The sequence below is a fragment of the Polypterus senegalus genome, chromosome 8 (assembly GCF_016835505.1).
Source record: "Polypterus senegalus isolate Bchr_013 chromosome 8, ASM1683550v1, whole genome shotgun sequence".
NCBI lineage: Eukaryota > Metazoa > Chordata > Cladistia > Polypteriformes > Polypteridae > Polypterus > Polypterus senegalus.
The window spans coordinates 172,418,102-172,436,752 of NC_053161.1; the positions used below are offsets into that span (position 1 = coordinate 172,418,102).

Below are 18,651 nucleotides of genomic sequence, written 5' to 3' on the forward strand. Positions count from 1 at the left end.
TAATTGTTTTGTCACTGTTGTGAGTGATGAGTGTTGTTGTCATATATATATATATATATATATATATATATTTACACACACACACATATATATATATATATATATATATACATATCTATACATATACATATATATATACACATATATATATATATCTACATATATACACATACATATACATACACACATACATACACACACACATATATACACACAAATACATATATATATATATATATATATATATACATACATATCTACATATATACACACACAGCTATTTCAGATCAGTGCAATACGCTGTTTGTTAAAACGGATAACTCCCGCCTTACGTAAGTCTGCGTGGATATTATGAACTATCAGATTTGTTCAAGTTCTATTTAAATTTTAAATAGAAGGAATTTTTATTTAGTCGACAGAAATATCTTTGGTAGGAATGGTAAAACAGACAGGAATATTATTCTGAATAAATCAACTCAAACCTTAAACAACTTATAATATTTTGCTCTCCATAAAAATATATCCTGTCTAAATTATACAAGTTAGAAATAAAGTAAACGTTAAAAGAACAAACATTCAAATTTCTTTACTCTTATGTAATTTTATATAAAAATAAACTTAGATTTTAAATATCCCAAAAGATTTTGCTCTCCATAAAAATATATCCTGTCAAAATTATACAAATTCAAATATGAACATGCTGCATAACAAAACCTGGAAATATAAATAAAATGTGTTCCTTTCAGCAATAACAAATCAAATCATTCAGTTGTCTTTGCTCATATGTCATTTTAGAGCTGGACGCCTGGCATCTTTTTTGGCACAGGTTCGTTTCTGTTTGGTGTGAGGTTCTGTGTTGTGGAGATTCTCAGGATGGATTGCAGGTGCTCATCAGTGAGGCGACTCCTGTGTGCTGTTTTGTTAGTCTTTATCACTGAGAAGAGCTTCTCACACAGATATGTGCTACCAAACATGCACAAGGTTCGAGCCGCATGTAGACGGACTTTTTGTTCTTCAAAGTCACCAAAGCGCCGGCAAACTCAGTGCGCCAGTTTATCAGCAAAGTGCGATTTGGGAACACCGTAGTGACGACTTGGTTTAACATTACTTGGCAACAGGGAAAGTGGGGCAAGGTGCACTGGTGCATTTGTGTCTCCCATAAAAGCAGCTTCACTTGAAATCACTTTGTGATTGTGCACGGTAAAACGTCCGCTGAAGTGTCAGATTCTTATTTAATTATTCTGCTTTCTGTATCTTCTGCATTGCATTCAGGTTACCCTGATGTTTTGTCTCATAGTGCCGCCTTAGATTAAATTCTGTAATTACAGCCACATTAGCTCCACAAATGAGACACACGGGTTCAGTAAACATATACTCAGCCTCCCATCGGTTTTAAAGGCTCTATTTTCAGAATCAACTTTTCTTCAGCATCGGTGAGCTAGCTTCGCAATAACTTGCAGCATCATAAGGTAGACTTGATTAACGCGTAAGTGTTCGCAAGGCAGCTGAAGCGCTGCATTATGGGATCTGTAGTTTATTGTGTTACCAGCGCTTCATATACCCGGCTTTAATAACAATAATACAGTATATAAAATGATCTCGGGCCGGATATAATTACACGGCCGGATGTGGCCCGCCCTTGAGTTTGACACATATGGACTAAATAGAACTTGAAAAGATATATTTTTTCAAATGTGATCGCGCAATTCAGATAGAGTTGACGCAAGACTACAGCCTGCATGCCTCAATAAGTCATCCTCCCTCGCTCTTACTTTTTACCGCTCATCTAATGAATACACTGAGTATGGCTTTACCAAAACAATCATTGATGGCTAATAAAGTATCCATTATTCGAGTATGTAGATCGGGATATATATATATATATATATATATATATATATATATCGCAGCGGAGAAGTAGTGTGTTAAAAAGCTAGAAAAGAAAAGGGAACATTTTAAAATAACGTAACATGACTGTCAATATACAGTATTTGTTTTGTGAGTGTTACTGAGTGTTGCTGTCATCAAGGATTTGATTATCATTATTTCTTTCAATCAGGTTCGATTTGTAGGATGTGTTGTGTTCAAGTTACATTCCGTGTTTGTCAATCGCTGTAAAGATGACAGGTTTCATTCATCGATTCGCTTCTTACTGCATCAATAAACAGCTCGCCTTCTTCTTTATCTGAGACCTGACACACTGCATGCACGGGTTTTTTACACTGTCTTCCTTTAGGGACATTGACTTTTTCCAACGGTGCTTTGTTTCCGCAGTAGCTGGATTTATGAATATGCTTGTATGTATGAGACGCTTCATATTTTTGCTGCCTTTTCAATTGTGTAATTCGGTTTTGTTCAGCGCTTTGGAACTGTTGCTTTTATCTGTGCACTGCGCCAGTTCACGGAGCCGCCGTGTACATGCATCGAAGGTTCCCAGCTGTGCTGGTGCCATCTCGCTATGTCCATGGCTGTATTTAATGTTACCTTAGTCCTGGCACTTAAAACTTTCTCTCGCAGTTTCGCTGAGTTTGTGTCAAACACCACCCTGACCATCTCATCTTCCTCTCCATAAGCACAGTCCTTCACCCGTGAATATTTAGTGGAGTTTGCTATTGATTGCCGCTGACGGACGGCCTTATATGGGCAGGCACTAAATTACAAACGCCAGCGCAGCCTGTCTATGAACTTAATTTAAAGTGTAGGTTTACATCGTGCTTTGTTTCCAAGTAGCAGAACTCATGAATATGGTTGTATATGTCACTCGCCGCTTCTTATTGTTTCGCTGCCTTCTCAATTATATAATGCATGTTTTCTTCAGCGCTTTTGAGGTCTTCCTGGTTTTCTATGTACTGCGGATTACGGGAGGCGTGATGATGTCACACTAAACTCCCCCACGGCGTTGAAGCTCATCTCCATTACAGTAAATGGAGAAAAACTGCTTCCAGTTATGACCATTACGCGTAGAATTTCGATATAAAACCTGCCCAACTTTTGTAAGGAAGCTGTAAGGAATGAACCTGCCAAATTTCAGCCTTCCACCCACACGGGAAGTTGGAGAATTAGTGATGAGTCAGTGAGTGAGTGAGTGAGTGAGTGAGGGCTTTGCCTTTTATTAGTATAGATATATATAGATAGATATATATATATATATATATATATATATATATATATATATATATATATATATATATATATATATATATGTGTATATGTATATGTGTGTATATGTATATGTGTGTGTGTGTGTAATATATGTGTAATATGGAGTTTTAATGAAGTTAATTCCTGCTCTTTCTACAGAGAAAAAAATCTGCTGTTTACTTGAGCATCTCGATGGATATGAAACAGGAGACCTGTGATGTTGACACAAATATCATGGAGATAACTGTAAATATTAAAGAAGAGGACTGTAAGTGGAAGCCTGTCTACCCTAAACAGGAATGTCTGAACATTAAGGAGGAGGTCAGTGAACTGTGGCCAATGGGCATTAAAGAAGAAGCTGAAGAGTGTTCTCTTAGTATTGAGACGCATAACCATACGAATTTGAAGAGTGTAAAAGACGATGACCTTCATGATGGGTATCAAGATGGAGTGTTGACCAGGTTAGACTCTTCTCAAAGCAGACACTGTTCATCTCCAGAGCCTTCTATCAATGTGAAGTCTGAATCAGTACAGTCTCAACTAAAGATATCTGAGGAAGCTACATCTGTTAGAACTCTGAAACATCACCCACCACCTGCAAGGAAGTCTGGGAAAAGTAAGTGTAAAATAAAAATCTGTGAGATTTAAGATTGGGGTTTATGGGCCTGAAAGGTTTGGTCTTGTGGTTTTTATGAGAAACATAGAAATTCAGTGAAAATGCTGTTTCATTGTGTGTTTAAATATAGGTTGAGATTTCATCTTTGTTAATGTAAAGTTTAGCAATTTGCTATTCTTCTAAGCATGTCCTCAGTGAAGAGTGCTATACAAACATACAGCTGCGAGAAAAAGATTTTGAACCCTTTGGAAATCCCTGGATATCTGCATTAATTCATCTTAACAATGTGGTCTGATCTTAAACAGTGCTCCAATTACAGGTGACCACAGTCGTCTTAAACTAATAACGCACAAACAATTGTATGACTTCTTATCAGTCTTGAACACATTTACTGTCCTACATTTTGTGGCCCTTCTGTCTTTATAAACTGGTTGACCCTTCTTTATCAGTGATGGCTTCCACCAAACATTTTGTGTAGCTGCTGATCAACCATCCATTTTTTCCATTGTTGGTCATACTTCCACTTCTTCATCCCATCCATATTTCTCTCTACATGGTTCCCTTAAAGTAAGCTTAGCAGGCAATATAACTGGTGCTCAGAATCCAAGTGGATCATATACTGAACTGACTACTGACAGGTAAACCACATCTTAGAGCTGGCTTATCTTGCAGCTTTATCTGAAACTTGAAACTATCATTTTGTGTGCACCATTGAATGCCTAGGGCTCTCTCAATTGATAATGTAATACAAGACGCTATATTGCGCCCGACCCTGCACAGACTCGCACGGAGGCACATGTAAAAGACACACAAGACTTTTTTTTTTTCTTCAGCTGGAGGGCACGTCTTCCCTGTAATCCCTCCAGCCACAACACAGTCCCAAAAACCACTTGCAGTAAATCACAAATACGCCCTTCTGGCACCACCACACCTCCCTCCCGACTGTGGCCGCTGAGTGGTGGTTGCTGGCCCCTCCAGGTTCTTGATCACTTGTTTCCGATTGCACCTCCGGGTGGGGCTGCAGAGTCGTCCATGCAGGCTCAGAGACCCATGCAGTACCCGCTGGTGGCCACCCCAGATCCCAACAGGGCTGTGGAGATCTCCATCTCCCATGGAGCCCTGCGGGAAACTGAGGCACCATCATCAGCCAGGGAGGCTGCCACCAAGCATCCCAGGGGGAGGTATTGAGTAGCCCATGGTTGCTTCCCCGGAACATGCATTGAAGGGGCCTCCCGGCCGGGCATGGGACCCAGCCGCCCACCACGATAACAAATCATGGCTTAATAAGTCCTTTTGTTCAATAGCTCTACAAGTATGGACAATAAAACTGACCTTGAGTTACTCACCCATTTGGTCAGGTGAAATCCTCCTTTGAAACACAGGGCTTGAAGATCTTTGTCAAATGTTATGGCTTGTTCTTCTGTAACAACTGACTTTAGACGGTCATCAACATAGAAATTGTGAAGCACAGTGTTAATTGCTTCTTGCATCTTCAGCTGTTCTTCGTAAAGCATTAGAAGCACAACTGGGCAAAGAAGTGGCACCAAAAAGATTTTGTATTCCTCTAGTCCATCATTTAAGTTGCCTTCAGGCCACCACAGGAAACGAAGAAGATCCGGATCTTCACCTGGAACTTTTATTTGGTAAAGTATTGATATAACTAGACATTAAGCCTGTTACAATAACGGGTGCTAGAACAGTAGTGCATAAACATTAGTAGGAACAGTCTGTATTAAATGGCAAGGGACCTTGTATGTGGCTGTAATATGCGTCCCTGTATTGTGTGCCTTTAATTTTCTCTCGCAGTAATACTGGTTTGTATTTCCGTAAAATGCCTGTAATTTTGTCTGACAGTAATACAGTGGAACCTCGGCTCACGACCATAATTTGTTCAAAAACTCTGGTCGAAACTCGATTTGGTCGTGAACTGAAGTCATTTCCTCCATAGGATTGTATGTAAATACAATTAATCCGTTCCAGACAGTACGAACTGTATGTAAATATATATTTTTTTAAGTTTTTAAACACAAATATTGTTAATTATACCATGGAATGCACAGCGTAATAGTAAACTAAATGTAAATACATTGAATAACACTAAGAAAACCTTGAACAGAGAAAAGTAACACTGCAAGAGTTTGCGCTATAGTGCTACAAACCGCTCGCTAAAAACACTTTTTTTTTAAAATGAGTTTTAAGCACAGGGAAAAAAATGAACATTTGAAAAATCCGTAATTTAATAAACAACCAAGAAAAATAACATTGCAACAATGCACGCGCTCGCCTGTGTGTGTGTGTCTCTCTCTCTCTGTGTCTCGCGCGCCTGTGTGTGTGTGTGTCTCTCTCTGTGTCTCGCGCGCCTGTGTGCGTCTCCCGCGCGCCTGTGTGTGTGTGTGTGTGTGTCTCTCTCTCTCTCTCTCTCTCTCTCTCTCTCTGCCCAGGGAATGCACAGGGAGAGACTGAACACGTGCAGCCCCGCGCATGCACTCTTCACCAGAAGACACACACAAGGACACCTGGACGCACACAGGGGTTTTATTAAAAAGGATATCTGTCATTGGTGCAACTGGCTGCTCTCTGAATCTTTTAAGAACTCCAATGAGAGTGTGTGTTAGATCAGGTCCTGTCAGTGATAACCCTTGGTAAGTGGCAGTACAGTGAAAGACCACTCTGATTTTATTTTTCTTTGGATGATATACTCCAGGTTGAGGGATGTACCACATTTCTTTTTTGAGTGACCCTAGTCTAAAATGTCTTTCATGAAAATCTTGTAATCCTTATGGAATGTCGGGCTCTTTTCAAGTTTTCTCTTGAGGCCAATAGCACACTGTTCTGCAATGCAACGATTGTTGGGCATTTTAAGTGTCTCCTCTTTAAAAGGCAGGTTAATGCAATAGTGTCTATCCACTAACTTAGCTGATTCTGAGACTACACGCATGAACTTAATGTCCTGTGACGTTTCCTCTTTCTCTTCCTAGCTGAGCTCTGAAAAGTCTGCATTGTGTTGCATGAGTAACAATTGTTCTATTTCCATTACCGACACACGATTGTGTTTAACTTTGCCGTCTTTCATTGTCTGTCCCCTTTATTAGGCCACTGACAGTCCATCTGAAAGCTGTCTTCATAGCATAAGAACCCTCGCCTCTTGCCATGGCTTTAGGGACATTTGTGCCTACTAACAAGCCCACTTCAGCCTTTATCTGAGGTAGATGCACATCTTTGAGCAGCTGGTGATATCCTCTTGCATTGGGATATTGTCCCGTTTCATGGATATAAATTCGATAAATATGTTTTCTTTTACCCCACAAACTTATAACTCAGATAAAACAGAACATTTTACAATTTTCTGTTTGTCTGCTTTGTTCATTTCTATAGTGCTAATTAATGTAGACTTGACCTTTTCTTCCAGAAAGATTTAATTGCTCTTACAAACCTTCAGTGCAGAATGCAGCTGTACTGCCAGTGTCTATTAAAGCTTAAATTCAATTTCTACACATCTTTCATTCATTTTAGTCTTAACTGTAACTGGTACCACAGCTAGTACACTCTCTTTACCATCCGCAGTAGCAGTGTACGTTTCTAATGGTTCCACAGAAACATATGAAGAAGAAGTATTCTTCTTTTCTGACTCATTGTGCTCTTTTTTTTTTTTTTTTACTGGCCGTGGCTTTGTCGGCACCCATTTCTTTATTTCTGTGCAAAATGACTGGGTGTGACAGAGAATTTATTTGAAAGTTAATTTTTTCTCTGCACAGTCTTTACTTAGATGTCTTTGCTTATGGCACTTACAGCATAAGCCTTTAGATTTCGAAAAGCCAGTTCTATTTTCGTGCTTTAGTCCCTGGAAGATACTGCATTCAACAAAAGCGTGACTTTCATTGCAAAATAGACAAGGCTTACCGAATGCAGAAGGAGCCGTCTCTGCCTCCTCGACTGAGATATCTGGAATCCACCTTTCAGCAGCAACAGCAAAGTTTGTAGCAAAACTGTTTTTTCTTGCGCCACATTTCAGGGGAAATTTCTACCTGCCTTTTTTCTTTCTTGGCGAGAAATCAAGCCAACTTTTATTGGCTAACTAAAAAGATTACATACAGTATGTAAGCTTTCTAGGCAATTCAGGCCCCCTTCTTCAGGGAGATGTAATACATAAACTGGAGTTCCCTGTGTTTAATATAGACACCAGGACAGAGAAACATTGGAAAACCTTTAAATGAGACATCTTTGATGTAAAAAAATTAATAGACCTCTTCAGGCTAAAATTCATTAAGCAAGAGATCCCTTTGAAAGATTGTGCCATACACAGGATGCAAGACTATCGTAGCCCGTTGTTCTAGAAAGTCAACTAGGCCAGCGAGGCATGGGCCTCTGTTTTCTTTTCTTTCAATTTCCCAAGCTGTACGTTGCCAACATCCTCGCAGTTCTTGGGGAAGCTTTGCGGTTAGAATATAAAGATCTGCGCCGTTGTCAAACTCCTTTCCATCCTTCACGCTGGACATAACGCTCATACAGCTACAAAGAAAGACTTTGTATTCCCTCAGACCTGCTGCATCTTTTAACTTTATTTGTGGCCACTTCTTGGGTTTCTTCATGTATGCATTGGCTATCTGTAGCTGGTTTCCGTTAGAGGTCTCAAGCTTCTTCCTGAACCTTCTGCCGGTGGCAGGTATGTACAGCCTTTAACAATTTCTTGGGGTGAACCTTTGGTAAATCGTACTAAGAATTATAATTTATCTCGGGAGTTCTCCACCACCTCATGAACAGCACCTTCAAATGCTGTGACAAAGGTCACATAGTCCAATGGGTCACCACCAAATACCGGGACCTTTCTATAAGGTACTTGTGCCTTATTGTGCTGTTCATGATGCTGTTCTTGGTGTTCCTGGTGAGGTTCATATTTACTTTCTTTAGTATACAAAGATCTGCAAATACCTCCACCATATGGCTCTTCACTCTTCTCACTTGTTTTTTCCAGAACACTCTATAAAGGTTTGGTTTACTTGTAATGTGACTGCTTCCTTTAAGAGCTCTCAATCTTGCATTGGATTCTGCGATTGCAGCATCTAGTGCCAGCTGATCACTTTTTGCCTTTCGCTGTACTTCTTCATATTCTCTTTTGGCTCTCGACTGTGTCACTTCCAAATCTAGTGCCTGCTGCCTTTTTTGAGCTGCCGCTCTGTGCTGCCTCATGAGTCCTGACGACACTAACTGAGGTAGCTGCTGAAACTGCTTGACTTTTAGTTTTTGCAGAAACTTAAGAGACACTTGGCTGGAGTGACATCGTCGGTAAATCTGTACCCTTGAACTGATCCAAGATCATTTGGTTTGCAGAATCGGGAGGCGGCTTGGAGAGACTTTTATTTTGACATGTTTCCCTAATCCTGCGTATCGTCTTGCCAACAAATGCATTTAGAGTCTTCAGTTTAGCATTGAAGCTTTTGTGTAGCGTTTTTCGTTCATCCTTATCGTTTTGCAAAGATAATAATTCATCGTTTTAACTTTATATATTCTGTCATCAAAGCATAAGTCATTTTCAATAACTGCTTATTTTCTCACAGTTAAATTAATTCCACTTTAAGCCTTTCACGTACTTCATCAAGCTGGATAACTGTTCATATTTTTCATCTGTTTTCCGACTGAGGATCAACACATTGTTCTAAAGGGTCTGCCATTAACGTACGTCCAGTGATTTACCTGGGCTGCGCCGTTACTGTGAGCAGCTTGCTGTGTCATCATGGAAATGCTCCCCCTCTGTTGCGTCACAGTCATCGGGATGGCCGCTCGGGCTTCCACATCAAGATAGCATTTCAGCCTTGCACCAGGAAGAGCTTCCCTTAAGATATTTTAAGTTTGTTTTTTTTTTTTTTTATCTTAGCTTATACAGTCACACATGGAGCTCTTACAGTTCTTTCAAATGACAAAGGTTAAACAACAACAACATTTATTTCTATAGCACATTTTCATACAAACAGTAGCTCAAAGTGCTTTACATATTAAAGAATAGAAAAATTAAAGACACAATTATAAAACAAAATAAATCAACATTAATTAACATCGAATAAGAGTAAGGTTCAATGGCCAGGGGGGACAGAAAAAACAAAAAAACTCCAGACGGCTGGAGAAAAAATAAAATCTGTAGGGATTCCAGACCATGAGACCGCCCAGTCCCCTCTGGGCAAAGTAAAAGTACCTGTCCAGTCTTTCAAACCATCACTGTTTTCTTCCTTTCGCGGACAGACGTCAGGCTTAAACAGGCAGGTTTTAAACTTTTGGTGTAGCTGCTGGTGAGTAAGGCAGGATCAATGAGCCAAACGTGTACCAAATTAAATGTCACAGTCCAATAAACTTCATTTTAAAAAGGTTTAGTGAAATTTCAAAGCAAGCCGTCCCCACAAGGATAGAGAAGTTGTTACACATGTAGAATAAAAGGCAAAAATCAGGAAAAAATGTTTCTTCTATTTAAGGATGTGTTATTTCTCTATGCTTTACTTCACATGTACTACTTTCTAAACATACGGCTCTGTACATGCCTTATACATGGCAAGGCAGGTCACTAACTGAGACTAAAGGCTGGTTTATACTTCACGCTCAGAACGTGTACGAGCATACATCGTGACTGCCACGCATTCCCAGCGTTCATTTGACACGTCCTCAGAAATGAAAGCAACGCGTGCGTGAGTTGCAGTACCAGCAGGAATTGGGGGACAGAGTATGATCAAGTCGGAACGTGATCACTACTATCTACATGTGATAGCTGCATCGATGTTTTATGAATAGTTTGATGTGGTGAAGCAAAATGCCAACATTGTGATGCTTTTACCTTCAACCGTCACATATTCCCCATCGTAATGACATGATACATTTTAAAAGTCTCACATACCATCTTCTGTGTCATCTTTCTTTTTTTTTTTTTTTTTTTGTACCCTCACAACAGCATCAGAATGTACGGCGGCATATTTGAGCCACGCAGAAAAACATTAAGGACACAGTGAAAACGTCTATTTTGTGATTAAAGTGGAAATTTTAACTTTAATCTTGAAGTGTCCACTTTAGTTTTGTAGTTTATCATTAAAGTAGACCGTCGTAAACATCATCTTAAAACCGACCCAGTTGTTAATCGCTATGAGCTTCTGGGGCTTCCTTCTGAACAGACAGCCACAATCGGCACACAGAACACGTTACATTTATGATATTCCAGCTCTCTGCACATTTAGGTTTATACTGGATATCACTTTCATGATGAAATGCATTAAAGTATGTAGGCTACATTTTACAGATAAGTCGTTAACATCATTTATATAAAAAATACTGTTAATAATTACACACGGTGGTGGAGTGGTAGCATTGCTGCCTCGCAGTAGGGAGTCACGACCTTTGTGTTCCCTGCCTGGAGCTTGCATGTTTTTCTGGTTGGTTTCTACACTGTGCTCAGGTTTCCTTCCAAAGATATGAAGGTTTGGGGATTTGGTGACATGAAAATGACGCTAGTGTGTGTCTGTGTGTGGTTGTATTCACCTGGCGATGAGCTGATTCCCCCGTCCAGGGATTGCTTCTTCCTCGTGCCCAGTGTTTGCTGGAATAGATGCGTCTCTGGATTAATGGATTTAATCATTACACATCCCTTTCAAAGATACTGTGGCAAGGTGTCCTCTGAATTTAATGGGTATTTCAGGCGACTCACAACACAGCAAAGCCAAATGTTTTCTCACTGTAATACAATATAATACAATTCATTTTTTTATAGCCCAAAATCACACAAGGAATGCCGCAATGGGCTTTAATAGGTTTAACTGGTTACTAGATTTTCTCACCAACCGCCCCCAGTCTGTCAGGATGGGCAAACACACATCCTCCACCCTTACCCTGAGCACTGGTGTGCCACAAGGACGTGTACTAAATCCCCTTCTCTATGCACTCTTTACCCATGACGGTCAACCCATCCACCAATCAAACATTATTGTTAAATTTGCGGATGATACGACCGTCATTGGGCTTGTAACAGACAACGGTGAAGCTACATATAGGGAAGAGGTTCAGAATCTGACAGAATGGTGCAACACCAACAACCTGGTCTTAAATACCAAAAAGACCAAAGAAGCTATTCTGGACTTTAGGACCACAAAAAAGACAAGTCACAGTCCGATAACAATCAATGCAGATACTGTGTAGAGAGTTTCCAGCTTTAAGTTTCTAGGAGTTTGTTTTCGATGGGAGTGTTAGCTCCGTGGAAATATGTTCTTTTATATTGCGGCGTTTTAATAACCCTTTAGTTAAATAAGTATAAATTATAACGGCGATATCCCTCTTTTCGGCGATAGGCGGCGACAAAGTCACAGAAAAGACAGAATATACTTAGCTTGTTTAATGCGGCTTACGTTGCTTTAAAATGACAGGGAAGACCAGTCACATTTCATCTTTTAACCGCGGGGATTCGGTCGTGTAGAAATGGCTTTTTTTCTGTCACAACGGAGGTGGCGTTGGAGTCTATGGCTTCCACTCCCACAGGTCTTCAAAACTTGGCAAGGTTCCAGCGTTCTTTTATATTGTGTCCACACGACCACATCTCCCAGTACAATGCCAAACAAGGTAGACAAACTTAGGCTAAGCAGCAGATAGTCAGATCATATAACACTTAGGCCTTTTAGGGCTGACAACAGCTGTTCTTGTCTATCTTTATGCTTTGCCTATCCCAGCACTTCTGAAAGTTGACACCCTGTGCTAAAGCTGGCTCAGCTCTTCATGGCATGTTATACAGAAAAAGAATGAAAAATACATTTAAAGAGATCTAAAACAGATACAGTGACACAATTCTTAATATTATAACAACCTTAGTATAACAGAGTTACCATCTCAGAGGACCTGTGCTGGGCTGACAACAACTTGGCTATAATAGGCAAAGCACAACAACGCCTCTGTTTTCTCAGGAAGCTAAGGAGAGCTGACCTCCCCCAGAAGCTGCTGGTTAATTTCTATAGATGCACTATAGAGAGCATCCTAACTAACTACATGATGACCTGGTACAACAGCTGCACCAAGGCTGCTAAAGAAGTCCTGCAGCAGGTTGTAAAAACAAGAGAGACCATTATTGGGACTGAACTGCCGTCACTCGAACTCTCATATAAGACTCGCTGTGTGAGAAGGGCCAAAAACATTCTCAAGGACAAAACTCATCCTGGAAATTCTTTGTTCGAGTTCCTCTCGTCAGGAAGACGCTTTAGGTCAATCCGTGTACGCACAAACAGACTAAAAAATAGCTTTTTCCCATCTGCCATAAACTTTCTGAACTCTGAATCACCTCAGTCTAAGATCATTTTTTTTAATTGAAAATGTATAAGCTATATTGGTAATGTGCAATATACTAATGTAATACAATATAGAATATGTACTGTACTATTCATTAACAGGTGCAATAACAATTTATGCTGCTGTACTTTGAGCAATAATAATCTGCTCTGGTTACTTGATCACTTAACACTGTATACGACAAATTTGGAATTATTTGACTTTTCTTTAAATACACCTTGGGGCTGTCACAAAAAGTAATTTTGTTGTGTTACACAATGACAATAAAGTGCTTGAACAGGCTCTGCCACTTGACAGCCACCCAGCCTTGACTCTCTAAGAAGACAAGGAAAAACTCCCAAAAAAATCCCAGTAGGGAAAAAATGGAAGAAACCTTGGGAAAGGCAGTTCAAAGAGAGACCCTTTTCCAGGTAGGTTGGGCGTGCAGTGGGTGTAAAAGAGAAGGGTCAATACAATACAATACACTGAACAGAATAAATCCTCAATACAGTATACAAATAAAAATTTTAGAAGTACGTAGCAAAATTTAATGATGATGATATCACATAATATGTTTTGGAATTTTTTAGAGTTCTGGAGACCTCATCCATCAGGCTACCTCAGGCTACCTCCCCCATTTGGCCATTCCATGACAGAAACATTGTTGGGCCAGCCAATCCGATGAAAGGACCCTTCTTTACCACGATTCCTGCAATCCTCCATCAGGGATGACCTTACATTAGGCAAGCAAAACAACTTGGCAGGTGGGCCGTGAATAGAATAGGTGAGGGTTAGTATTCAATTATAACTGTCATGTTACTTATGTTTTAGTGCTAATGACTAACAACAGAGATGCAGTCTGTACAGTTAATCAGCAGCTCTAGTCAGGATAAGCTAAACTGAAGTAGTGAGTCTTCAGCCAGGATTTGAAAGCTGAGACCAAAGGGGCATCTCTTATAGAAGCAGGAAGACTATTCCACAATTTAGGGGCCCTGTAACTAAAAGCTCGACCTGCCACTGTTATTTTATTAATCCTTGGAATCATAAGCAGACCATCATCTTGAGATCTTAATGTGCACTCTGGTTTGTAAGTCATGATAAGTTTAGACAAGTAAGCCGGACTTCAGCCATTTAATGCTTTATATGTTAAAAGGAGGATTTTGAAATCTGCCCTAAACTTAACCGGGAGCCAGTGTAAGGATTTAAGAAATGGAGTTATGTGTTTGTATTTTCTCGTTCTTGTAATAATTCTTGCAGCAGCATTTTGGATTAATTGGAGGCTGTACAAAGAACAGTTTGAACAGCCAGTGAACACCGCATTGCAGTAGTCAATCGTACTAGAAATAAATGCATGAATTAATTTCTCAGAATCCTGTTTATTTAGAAAACGCCTTAATTTCCTAAAATTTTTAAGATGGAATAAACATGTTTTGGACAACTTTGTAATATGCGCTTTAAATGACATGCTAGAATCAAAGATAACTCCTAGATTTCGGGCTGATTCAGTGAAATTACTGGAGATTCCAACTGAGTTAAATGATGACAAAATATTGTTGTGATCAGCGTCATTCCCAACAACAATTATCTTAATCTTAATAAAAATCTTTGTTTTATTGTTTGTTTAAAGAGAAGTAGTTCTCATCCATCCACTCCTTTAATTCAATAACACAACTAATTAAAGACAACATTGGAGAAACTTCATTTTATCTAAATGAAAGGTATAACTGTGTGTCATCTGCATATGAGTGAAAATTAACATTATTTTTCCTAATGAGAGATCCCAGTGGAAGCATGTAAAGCGAAAACAGTAAAGGCCCCAGTACTGAGCCCTGCGGGACACCATATTGAACTTTTGTGTATAATGATGGAGTACTGTCAGCACATTTCTGTACATATTCGAATCGATTTGATAAATAAGAACTAAACCAAGTGAGCACGGGGCCTGTAAGCCCAACATCGTTTTCTATCCTGTGCAGTACAGTACAATAGAAGTGTCAATGGTGTCAATTGCTGTGCTTAAGTCTAACAACATAATTACAGTGGAGTTTCCTTCATCAGAGGATATCAGAATGTCGTTTACAACCCGCATTAGTGCTGTTTCTGTACTATGACTAGTGCGAAACCCAGACTGGAATTTCTCAAATAAATTGTAATGCGTAAGGTGTGACTGAAGCTGATTGGCGAATCGTTTTCCTAGTATTTTAGAGAGAAAGGGTGAATTTGAAATAGGTCTATAATTATTTAGTATGTGTGGGTCTAGGTTTGACATTTCAGTCACAACCTGTAGAAATGACAACACATTTTCTGCATGAAACTTCCCATACCCCTTCCCCCCCCAAAACCCAATTTCAAGGAACCAAAATGTATGGGACAATTGGTGTCAGAGGTGTTTGTGATTCCTCAGGTGTGTTTCATTGCTTTGGATTTTGTAGATGCCATTGTTCAACATGAGGACAAGAGCTGCGCAAATGAAAGTCAAAGAAGCCTTTATGAGGCTGAAAAACAACAATAATAAAACCTTTAGAGACATCTGTAAAACCTTAGGGTGACGTAAATCAAATGTGTTGCAATATTAAGAAGAAGAAAGAACACACTGGTGAGCACAGTAATGACAAAGGAACTGGTAAGTCAAGGAAGACCTCCACTGTTGATGACAGAAGAAGAAGAATGGCTTGCACACATTTCTAAGCATAAGGAAGCTTTATACTTGCGGTCCCAGTGCGTAGTTGTAATAGAGATCGTAAAAATAACAAATTAAGTGTCTTTCTATGTACAACTAAAGTTTTATAATTGCTTGTGCTTATCAAAGATTGTTCCTAACTTCAACCAGCATCTATTTAATGTGAGTTAATGTCAATAATAAGGCAGTGGATTAAACATAATATTTTTCTTTTTTTTTTTTTAATTTATACAGGAAACAAACATCACTGCTGTTTGGATTGTGGCAAAGAATTCTCTGTCAGGAGTGCTCTTCAGAAACACATTAGAATTCACACCGGAGAGAAGCCATATTACTGTAAGGAATGTGGTAAACGGTTTTCAGAAATAAGCAATCTTCAGAAACATACAAGAGTTCACACCGGAGAGAAGCCATATTGCTGTAGTGAATGTGGTAAACACTTTTCACAAATGATCGATCTTCAGAGACACACTAGAATTCACACCGGAGAGAAGCCGTATTGCTGTAATGAATGTGGCAGGCAGTTCTCTGACCGAAGCAGTTTTCAGATCCACACAAGAATTCACACCGGAGAAAAGGCATATTGCTGTTTGGAATGTGACAAAAAATTCTGTGACATGAGTTCTCTGTGGAGACACACAAGAATTCACACTGGAGAGAAGCCATATATCTGTAAGGAATGTGGTAAACAGTTTTCACAAATGAGCAACCTTCAGAGACACACAAGAATTCACTCGGGAGAGAAGCCATATTGCTGTAATGAATGTGGTAGACAATTCTCGAACAGGAGCAGTTTTCAGATCCACACAAGAATTCACACCGGAGAAAGATCATATTGCTGTTTGGAATGTGACAAAAAATTCTGTGACATGAGTTCTCTGCGGAGACACGCACGCATTCATACTGGAGAGAAGCCGTATAACTGTAATGGATGTGGTAAGCAGTTTTCACAAATGGGCAATCTGCAGAGACACTCTAGAGTACACACCAGAGTAAAAACAGTAGCAGGTCAAAAATCACAACAGAAAAACAACCACGCTTCAGGACTCAAGAGTGACGTTCACTCTAATCCTGAAAAGTAAGCAAACTAAACCATTGTTGGAAAATTAATTCCTGAGACCTGTAATAGAACAGATATTGTGTGATTTGGAGGAATTCATCTCATATTACTTTTTGGAATGTGGCAAACAATTCTGTCAGAGGAGTTCTCTTCAGAGACACACTAGAATTCACACCGGACAGAAGTACAACTGAACTGTCCTGACTGAAGAGTGAGGTTCACTCCTGCCAGGCCAGTAAGCACATGTAACCAACTGGAATCCTTCTTCCTCCGTGTTGTGTCGAAAACAACTCGGCTGTTAACTATACAGAAACAATTGATTTTGGGGGAAAACAAAACTTTGCCCGAAATAAACAAAAGAACAGGGTGTCGTACAAAAAGCTCATTGATAAAGCCCTTACAGCATTCATCATGCAGTTGGCCTTCCTTTATCATAATATACAGATAAAAATGCTAATATACACGAAGAAATGCTAATTTATTTATTCTTAAAACATATAAGAACTGCAGATAAGGACTCAAAAAAAAAAAAAAGCAAACCCATTACTTATTACACACTTAAGCATTTCCAAATAACATACTTGTCAAATAAAGTAAAATTAGAAAAGGGTTGGGGAGAGTTGAAGGTACGATTTCCACCGACGGCATCCACAATGCATCTAACAGCTTAGCAGAGAATCCCGGTACATGTGATCTGTTGGGTGTAACATGAATTAGTGTCCATACTACAACATATGATCGTTACGCTACTAACTATACAGAAACAATTGATTTTGGGGGAAAACCAGAAGTTTATATTCTTTTCCCTTTCCTGAAATAAACAAAATAAAAAGAACAGGGCGACATAATATACAGATTACATATACAACTATTTACAATATGTTATAATCATTTCACTAGAAGAAAAAATATTTTCATTATACATAGCATCACACAATAAAAAATATTTCAGTTTTATAATCTTATATAGTATATTTTCCTATAACAAAAAAAAAATACCATACCTTTCCAGAAAAGAATAAAGAACAGGGCATTATACGAACAGCTTCCTATTAAACAATAAATCAAGTACCAATAAATACAAACACAGACTATTTCTCTATTAAAGCTTTCCTTCGTGTCCGTGTTATTCAGCCTTGACCACTCCCCTCCACCCCTCTCGCCCAATCGTTACTCCTACTGCGCCCACCCTCTCTCCGGACCATCCTGTGACACTCTCAGTGCAGTCTGTTATAATGGCAAGGTAGAAAAGCGTGTCAAATTTTCAATTGCGATAGAAGAGCTGATAATGAATGTTGAAAAAAAAAATGAAAATGAACAAAAAAAGAGCTGCATATAATAAAAATCAAGAACAAAGAGAATCATCCATGAAACAAAAAAGAGAAAAATATCCCCAGTCACATTCTCAAACAGAGATGTAAAAAAAATAATAATAAAATCCAAAATATACACATGGCCATGTTGTTCACCATGCCATATTACATTAAAACGCTGTGACAACACACTAAAAGAATAAATGCTAATTTATTTATTTTTAATAAAATATATAAGAACATATAAGGACAAAAAAAAACACATATTACACACTTGAGCATTTCCAAATAACATACATGTCAAATAAAATAAAATTAGAAAAGGGTTGGGGAGAGTTGATGATATGACTTCCGCCAACAGCATCCACAATGCATCTAACGGCTTAACGGAGAAGCCCGGTACATGTGGTCTGTGGGGTGTAACATTAATTGGTGTCCGTACTACAACATACAATCAGTATGCTACTAACTATACAGAAGCAATTGATTTTAGGGAAAAACAGAAGTTTATATCCTTTTGCCTTGCCTGAAATAAACAAAATAAAAAGAACAGGGCGTCATA

General features: G+C 39.0%; 1 protein-coding gene across 1 annotated transcript in view; it reads left to right on the plus strand.

Annotated features, from left to right (window-relative positions):
* The window catches only part of LOC120533422 (zinc finger protein 501-like), a 32,336-nt gene extending 15,025 nt beyond the window's left edge, over positions 1-17,311 (plus strand). Inside the window, exons 3-4 of the mRNA XM_039760301.1 lie at positions 3,301-3,757; positions 15,951-17,311. Coding sequence (XP_039616235.1) covers positions 3,334-3,757; positions 15,951-16,798 — 1,272 coding nt within the window. The 5' untranslated portion in view covers positions 3,301-3,333 and the 3' untranslated portion in view covers positions 16,799-17,311. The remainder of the gene's footprint in view (positions 1-3,300; positions 3,758-15,950) is intronic.
* The last annotated feature ends 1,340 nt before the right edge of the window (positions 17,312-18,651 follow it).